Source organism: Sorghum bicolor, chromosome 4 (genome assembly GCF_000003195.3).
Source record: "Sorghum bicolor cultivar BTx623 chromosome 4, Sorghum_bicolor_NCBIv3, whole genome shotgun sequence".
Taxonomy (NCBI): Eukaryota; Viridiplantae; Streptophyta; class Magnoliopsida; order Poales; family Poaceae; genus Sorghum; species Sorghum bicolor.
In genome coordinates this window covers 52,144,849-52,153,662 of record NC_012873.2, presented here as the reverse complement: position 1 = coordinate 52,153,662, position 8,814 = coordinate 52,144,849, and the positions used below count along the sequence as shown (strand labels likewise).

The window sequence follows — 8,814 nt, the reverse complement described above, 5'->3', positions numbered from 1 at the left end:
TCAGAAGAAAGTGATTCGGAAGAAAGCGAATGTGAAGAAGAAATCACTATTGAAGTAGATTTGTGTCAGGAGATCTACACTCCCCCAACGCAAGATATAGGTCCATACAAGAAAAGGTATGATTAAAGACAGAAATCTGGAATACCATATTGTGTTTATTATCATATTTTAATTTAGTTCATTGTGAAGGAAACGTGCACCGAAGAACGACACAAGACCAAACTGCAGGAAACCAAGAGTGATGGGAGCTATAGAAAGGGCTATGAGGTCTGCTTCAGCCAAGAAACAGGACGAGTACATATTCGAGCCTATTGTTGGAATGGTTTTTGATTCAAGGCAGGAGGCGAGAGAATATTATAACATGTATTCTTGGGAGGTGGGGTTTGGTGTGAAATTTGACGGCAGCCGTCCAGGCAGCAAGAGTGAGACAAAGGAAAAAATAGATGGTGAGGAAGCATACAAAAGCATGCAGGAAATAGTGTGCGCAAAATCGGTATGTGTATAGGTACCTTGTCTTGTGGAATGGTATTTTTGTACTATTCAAAACCAAAACATGATGATTAATTGGTTCTTAACACAGGGCTCTGACTCGCGTACCACTACTGGAACTAAGAGATGTGGGTGTCCAGCAAAGATAAGGTTGTTGCGGACTGAGGATTATGGTTGGTATATAAGTCTGCATGAAGCGAACCACAACCACCCATTGTCTAGAACTGCTGGTGAGAAAAGGGAGTGGAATTCGCACAGGCAGATTGAACCTTTCATGAAAGAAATGATCAAATACCTAAGGCAGAGCAATGTATGTCTAACAAAAGTTCACTGTATAATGGGTAGTATGTTTGGTAACATGGGTGATGTCCCTTGGACAAAGAGGTCATTGCGTACTATTTGCAATCAGATAACAAGAGATCAGATGGATGATGACATAAGGAAAACAATGGAGATTTTTAGAGACATGCATGAGAAAGATCCTGATTTCCAGTTTAGTGTGGAGCTTGATAAGAGGAGTAGGATAAGAACACTATTGTGGTGTAGCGGGAAGTCGCGTGACCAATATGCGTGTTTTGGTGATGTAGTCACTTTTGACACAACTTATTGCACAAACATATACAAGATGCCGTTTGGTCTTTTTGTTGGGGTGAACAACCATTTCCAGACCACTATATTTGGTGGTGTGCTGATGAGGTGAGAGACAGCAAAGAGTTTCAAATGGGTTTTCAAAGAATTCCTAAAGTTAATGGGAGGAAAAGCACCTATTACAATTCTGACAGGTATTTTTCAGTATTTCTCAGACATTATTTCCTTAATATGCTGTCTTATTTCTACAAATTTGTTGTAATGTTTTTTGCAAAGACTAAATATAATCTATCATCAGATCAATGCAAGGCTATGACTAAGGCTATACGTCTGGTGATGCGAGCCACATATCATTTGTGGTGCAAATGGCATGTGATGAAGAAGATTAGGGAGTGCTTAGGTCCATTGTATACTAAGAACAAGAAGTTTAGGGATGAGTTCTGGCTGGTGGTTAATGGTATGCTAACTGAGGACGAGTTTGAAGTAGCTTGGGCTGATATAGTGAAAAAATATCATCTGGAGGAGAATGGTTTCATGAAGAGGATTTACAGCAGCAAGAAGAAGTGGGCAAAGCCTTGGTCTAGGGACAAATTTTGTGCTAGAATGAGCAGTACACAGAGAAGTGAGAGTGCGAATTTCATGCTGAAGCGATTTGTTCCAAGAAATTCATCAATGAATCAGTTTGTATCGCAATACAACAAACTTTTATGTGAACGTGACAGAGAAGAGGATGCAGCAGAAGACAAGACCAAACAGGTACTAATACTAGCAGAAAATTACTTATTTATGTCAGTTGAGATTGTGTAAACATTGTTATCTGTGCAGTTGAAAATGGTCCACAGTCGTCTTTGGCCAATTGAACGTCATGCATTGACAATATACACAAAGGCTGCATTCGAGCTTTTCCGTGCTGAGGTAGACAAAGCATCCAATTATGTGATCGGTGGCAATCAGGGGGACATGTACACTGTTTCCCATAGTAATGCAGCAATCAGAGCTCAGTGGGCACGTGTGCACTTCAAGGTTGAAGCTATCGATGGTGGTCTTAAATGGATGATCAAATGTATGCACGCTGGAGAGAGAAAAGATGGAGGCATTTCATGCCTGTGGAGTTCGCAGTGATAGCTGACAAACTTCTAAACTTTCAGCCATTCTAAGAAATATTATGGACTAGGATAAACAAGGCTTTATGTTTCTTTTCGACAGATTAACGGTTTGGAGATAAACAACCAAGAACAGTTCGCGGAGCTAGCTGAGATGTTTGAAGGATGCAAAGTTCACTACAATGTGGATGAATGCAGACTGGTAAGTGCAGGCTTTTATGCATGACTTGTAGATGAAATCAGCAAAAAAAATCATTTCAGGGACAGAATATGACATGTTGTCCACAATTCTATGACAGATATTAGCACCATTGATGGTTGGTTGGTATTGGTGTCTGTATGTGTGGGATTTCGAAAGGCAAATGATTGTTGTGTTGGATCCACTAAATATGAACCTTGAGAGAAATGTACTGGCTGAAAAGCACAGGAGGTCTCTAACATTGATGCATAGTGCAATGTGTGAGTGCAGCAAAATGTTCTTTGGAGAAAGAATAGATTTAGAAGACAATTGGAAAACAGAATTTGTCAGCATGGTAGGAGCAAGCTGTGAGAGGTATATAAAAAGTTATATTAACTACTAAAATAGATGCAAAATAATTTTCCAACATAACAAGGTAGCCACCTTTTCTGTGTTGCAGTTACAACACTGGGATATATGTTATGTTCTATGCTAGGTATTTCGATGGGGAGTTCATCACAAGGGTTCTGACTAAGGCGAGTTTTTAAAACTAATAGCTGATTTGTGCTTTTTTGTAATCTGCATACTGGCAACATAATGTAAAAAACACATGTAATTTAACATTAATTTGTTCTCCAGGGTGCTAGTAGGCTGCAGAAGTTGAACATCCTGTACCAAATGCTAACTATGAATGGAAATGAGGGTGATCCTCCTACGTGGATTATGGAAAGCCATAGCAAAAGGAGGCCTGCTGTAGAAATGATTGAGGGAGAATACCTGCTCTCAGATGCCTAAGGATGAGGAATTGTATATTTTGAGCATGAGGAATTGTATCTTTTGAGCAGTATGGTATATTTTGCTAGGCAAAGCAACTTGTTATGGGATTTGTAACTTCTCGTAAACGAACAGATTTGTACCTTCTTATGATGACATAGCTAGTTGCTTTTTGTTTATGAAGCGTATCTGCAAGTGTACATGGGACAACTAACTGTGTGTGTGTTTGACTGTAGCTAGCAGCTAAATGGATATGAACTGGGACCAAATAATATAGATGAAAAATGTAGGACTCTAGTTGAAGGAAAATATAGGAAAAAATTATGTTATAATGAAAATAATTAAAAAAGTTAAAGGACATGTGAAAGAAAGAAAACATTCGGGAAAATAATTAAAATAATTAAACGAAATATAAAACAAAGAAAACATTCAGAAAAATAACTGATTTTAAAAAAAAAAACTAAAAGTAAAATAAAAGAAGTGTAAAGAATTAACATATAAGTAATTAACTTTGGAAAATAGATGTGATGAAAGGGAGATGAATGATAGTAAAAAAATGAATGGTAGTAAACAGAAAAAAAAGGGATGAAAAGAAAAGAAAACGACCGAACAAGCCGCAGAACAAAAAACGCGTCCTTGGGTTTCGAACCTGCGTCGCGACACCAGGTGGGATTGAAGCACACCAGATGGGAATGGGCACGCATGGTGACAGGAATGGGAAAGGATGGTAGTAAAAGAACAGCGCGAATCTTAAAGCACGGCCAACGGTAGAAGATAAGACATGCGTCCGCTAGCCGTAGCGGAGATGTTCATTCGGGCATAGGTACTATAGGCCGGCCTAGGCATGACACTAAGAAGCATGGTCTGGTCTAGCTCTTATCGTGCTCGTGCTTGACATGGCCCGGTCGTAGTGCCGTGCCTGGACAGCCATATCAGCCGCAGTGTCGGTCCAGACTTGACACGATTTTTGAGCCGGCATGATTATGGCCCGATATATCTCAATCGTTGCATGTTCTAGGATAAATAAGAGCCGTTGAATGCTCCCAGCCACGTACAAAAGCCAAACCCTAAGTCCTCTTTTAGTATCTCTCTTTTTTTCCGCATCTTCTCCTCTCGCACCCCGCTGCACATCACACGGAAGTGGCGATAGCTCACCCATTCCTGCTAGCGCGCGCGGCCAAATGAGGGAGCGTGCAACGGAGGTGACGGGGTGGCCGGCCCTATGCAACGCGTGTGGTGGAAGCCGGCTGCCTTGCTCAGGCGCGTGCACTCGACGGAGCGCGCGACCTTGCAGGGCAGTGGTGGTGGCATGATGACGACGGTGTGCGCGGCGCCTACCTCGTGTGATGACGACAAGACATGGTGATGCGCAGCTTCGGCCCCATGCGATGATGACAGCGTGGCGGCTTCGAGCTAGCACAGGTGGTAGGGCGGATCGGCATGCCCATCGGCACGGCACGACATGACTGCGTCTCCATAGGGCCATGCCTGGGCTGAGGATTGGGCATGGCGGCGCTATCAAGCACGACACAACTAAGCTATCATGCCGCATAGTGTCGTGCATGGGCGTGCCGAGCCAGTGCCATTGGCGTGTCGTGCGGCTCGGTTAGCCATATATAGATAGTAGGGCACACGTGCCCTCCCTGTCTCTGCTCACGCACGCGTGGTCCATGTTCATCTTCCCCGGCCAGCCCCTCCCCTCCCCCGCCCCTCCCACCCTCGACCATTGTCGATCTCTCCGTTTGCCACCCACCTCCCCCGGACAAGCTCTTCCTCCCCTAACTTTGTTGGCGCTCGCCCCCACCACCAACCCCACCCCATCCGAATGTCCTTTGCCGCCTGCTCAGCGACGTCACAGCCACCTCTCTCACCTCCGGTCAACCCGCCACCGCCGCGGGTGTCGCAACCGTAGCCCCCAGCCGCCCGTCCATCAATCTATGGTCAGGGGAGTCTCAAAGCTCTGCCACCGCCAATCCTAACCCTAATACCCGCCGCTGCCAGTGGCCAGCAGCGAGAACACCACCGTGCCGCTCGGCCCATCACCCAATGCCCACCCGCTGCCCCCACCTCCTTCCTCGATTTGGGCGTGCAAGGCATGGTGTGAGCAGCTTTGGTTAGGGGTGCATGCGTGCCGGATAGTGACTAGGCGGTTAGACGGAAACCTAATGGTCTCCTGCGACCGGAGCTCTGCTCCTCGACCGGAACCTAGTTAGGGCCTTGTTTACTTTCACCCAAAATCCAAAAACTTTTCAAGATTTCCCGTCACATCGAATCTTTAGACGCATGCATGGAGTATTAAATATAAACAAAATTTAAAACTAATTGCACAGTTTGGTCAAAATTTACGAGACGAATCTTTTGAACCTAGTTAGTCCATGATTGGACAATAATTACCACAAACAAACGAAAGTGCTACAATGTCTCGAAAAAATTTCGGCAACGAACTAAACAAGGCCTAGGTTCATCAACTTCTTGGTCGTTTCCTGTATATACCGAGCAGGCTAGCGTGGGCAGGCTACACATTTGGATGTCAAGCAATCGGGACTCATGCGAGCGAGGTTTTGACGTCTTTGACCTTACTAGCGCATACGATACGAGGCATGCAAATTGCATGTTTGGTTTGCCGGACGGACGGACCGATGCTGATCCAACATCAGAAAGTGATCCGCAGCGTTTGGCCAATTGCATACTACTACAACTACACGGCTTGCAACGTGGTTCACGATTGAAATTTGAGACCAAGTGATATGACCGATCGACAAGCTGAATTTGTCTCATCCATAAATTTCTTTCTACCAAAATTCTCTACCCATGTACAAGTTTGTGTTGCTCCGATTCTTTTTTTTTCTCTCCCTGCTGTATGTATGTACTTTCACCGAATCAAATAAAATCAAAATCAAGAAATGGGAATTGGAAAAGACAAATGTGAGTTGGTTCCCCTGTTCCATCCGTCCGACTCCGACGGCATCCTGGTGAGAAAATCAGAAGGGCATGATGTGGCTGGTCTTGGAGTCGTACCCCGCGACGCAGCTCTTGCCGTTCACCCTGAAGATCTTGAGCAGCTCCGACGCCATCTGCCTCGCCGACGCCGAGCACCCGCTCTGCATCAGCAGCAGCAGCTTGGTGAGCCCGCCCTCGCACCCCGCCGCGGCCTCCACGGCGCGCCGGTCCCGGTACCGGTGGCACACCGCCCACAGCACCGACACGGCCGCCTCGGCGCCGCCCATCCCGCCCTTCATCATCTTGGACACCACCGCGGGCACCGCGGTCCCCGCCGACTCGCACACCGCGGCGCGGCCCTCGGCGCACCCCACCGCCGCCTCCAGCACGCGGAGCGCCTGGCTCGGGGACCCGGCGTCGGCCTCCAGCACGCGCACGGCCGCCGGCACGGCGCCCAGACGGACCATGTCGGCGCGGGCGTTGCGCCGTGTCGCCGCGATGGCCGCCAGGCACGACAGCCCCGCCGCCACGGCCTGCCTGTCCAGGGCCACGCCGCCGCCGTTCTTATTCTCCTTCTTCTCCTTCTCGTCGTCCGCGGGGCCCACGAGGCGGATCAGCTCGCCGACCAGGTCCTCGGACTCCGCCACCGCCGCCCGTGCCGACGCCGCATTGCGGAGCATCGACTCCACCAGCCTCGCCGCGTCCACGCGCGCCTCCAGCGAGGCCCCGCCCCGCAGCACGCGCGCGAGGGACGCGGCCGCGGACGGCGCGTCGGCGGCGAGCGCCGCGGCCACGCGCCTCTTGCTCTCCTCCTCGATGCAGTCGGACGCCGCGACCGCCGCCAGCACGCGCACGGCGGCCTCCGCGGCCTCCATGTCCGCCGCCGACCTCCGCAGCAGCACGGTCGCCACGGTCTCCGCGGCGCCGCTGGCCCGAGCCAGCGCGTTCTTGTCGAACTCGTCCACGTCGTCGTCGGAGAGGAAAGCCGCGAGCTTCCGTAGCGGGGGGCAGGGGTCGGCGCCGGGGTCAGCGACCCGGCGGAGGAGCTCGGCCGCCGCGGCGGCCGGCGTGGGCCCGACGGCGGACGCGGCGGGCGGTGAGGAGGAGGAAGAGGAGGGAGAGGAGGGCGCGGCCGTGGACGCCCAGAGCGCGATGAGGCGGCGCAGGGTGAGGTTGGGGACAAGGTCGGTGGAAGGGAGCGGGAGCATGGTGGCCGGGCACGTGGTGTTGCCGGAGTCGAGCCAGCGCTGGATGGAGGCGCGCTCGTAGGTGACGCCCGTGCAGAGGCTCACGGGGGAGCGCATGACGTCCAGCGAGATGGGGCACCGGAAGAGGTTGGGCACCTTCACCTCCAGGCCCTGGTACTCGGCCGATAGCCGCCCGTTCATCTCGCGCCTCCCCATGGATGGATCCAAGAAGTCGTGGATTCCTGGCTTCGGTGCTGTGGGCAGCAGCTGTTGTGGTCCTGTCCGTCTGTCTGCAATGCAGTGGGCAACGCGGATGCCGCCGGGAGCAGAGAGAAGTGTGGAGGGAGGCGAGGAGTGGAGAAGAAAGGGAAAGCGTTGAGGAAAACAGGGGAAAGGGGCCACTGGTATTATAGGCAGTGGTGCTCTTTTGGTTCCACACCCTGTATTGCTGCTCTATTCCGGAAAGGGCCCCGCTGGGTGTTGCTACTACTTTCTCTTTGCTCCTCTAACATGCTCATTTCAATTTTTGGTGATTTGAAAGGCACCGGACTTAGAAATTAAGCTAGAGATTACTTTGACCAAGTTAGTAAAAAGCTGTAGACGAGCTTTAGACTAAGTGGAAGAAAAAAGTGAGTAGGTTGTATGTTTATACTCAACTTACTTATGCATAAAAATTCAAAAATTTATGAAATAAAAATTAGTGTCACCCGTGAACTACCTAATATACGAGCTGGGTGATCGGTGAGTTGTAAGTGTATATACGAACAACTAGGGACGGAACTAGGAAGTTGATTTTTTAATACTAAAGGGGGTCAACGGTGTTGAATTTTTAAATTTTATTTAAATTTAAGAAAACAGTGGAAAAATCATGTTCATAGGGGGCATGGGCCCCTACCTACCCCCACTTGCCTTTGCCCTGCAACCAGCGATACATTGTATAAAACATCATTTTAAGACTGTCACATTAATCAAGTATGATGTATCATGTTTGCACCTTTGCTAGAATGGTTCATTACGAGAAAACCGGCACAAGAAAACACGTCAGTGTACCTGCAAGGCATGCGATATGGAGCACAGTTGAATTTACACCAACCCTCTGTTTACCCGTCAGGTTTGATAAAAACTAAAACGTGCCACAAATATAGAGAAAGTCGCATAGCAAGTTTGAATAGTCACTTCATGTGAGACCAATGCCAATGCAGAAGTACATCCAATACGTGACATTGCTGGAATGACAAGGACCGGACAGGAGCCCACCACAGGAGAGAAAGATCCAAAATCTGCTGTAACGTAAACTGAAGCCACATAAACACCATGCGATGTGCAAATATCCGGTCCTTGAGGGTGCGCGATGCAATAGTTAAGGAGGAGGAGAAAGAAAAACAGCAAAGCAGGAGGAAGAAGAAGAGAAACGGGGCCGGGGGCGTGGGCGTGGGAATGCGGAAAGCTGGCGTGGAAAGGGCAGCGAGGGTCAAAGTAGGCGAATTGGAGATGACGTATGGACCGGGCGCGGGTCGTTGTCGCTCCTCTCTCTCTGCTTTTTGGTCGTCTTCTC

At 49.1% G+C, this 8,814-nt stretch overlaps 3 protein-coding genes across 3 annotated transcripts; 2 read left to right on the top strand and 1 right to left on the bottom strand.

The window, feature by feature from the left end:
- LOC110434351 (protein FAR1-RELATED SEQUENCE 5-like) lies at positions 787-2,199 on the top strand. Its single transcript, XM_021458227.1, has 3 exons — positions 787-1,271; positions 1,376-1,833; positions 1,903-2,199. Exons 1-3 carry the CDS (start codon positions 1,238-1,240, stop codon positions 2,197-2,199), a joined length of 789 nt encoding a protein of 262 aa, XP_021313902.1. The 5' UTR covers positions 787-1,237.
- Positions 2,290-3,153, top strand: LOC110434813. The gene is made up of 4 exons (XM_021459540.1): positions 2,290-2,382; positions 2,480-2,733; positions 2,819-2,894; positions 2,998-3,153. The coding sequence occupies exons 1-4, from the start codon at positions 2,335-2,337 to the stop codon at positions 3,151-3,153; spliced, it is 534 nt and encodes a 177-aa protein (XP_021315215.1). The 5' UTR covers positions 2,290-2,334.
- LOC8061028 (U-box domain-containing protein 27) lies at positions 5,881-7,720 on the bottom strand. The gene has a single exon (XM_002452184.2). The coding sequence runs from the start codon at positions 7,473-7,475 to the stop codon at positions 6,114-6,116; it is 1,362 nt and encodes a 453-aa protein (XP_002452229.1). The 5' UTR covers positions 7,476-7,720; the 3' UTR covers positions 5,881-6,113.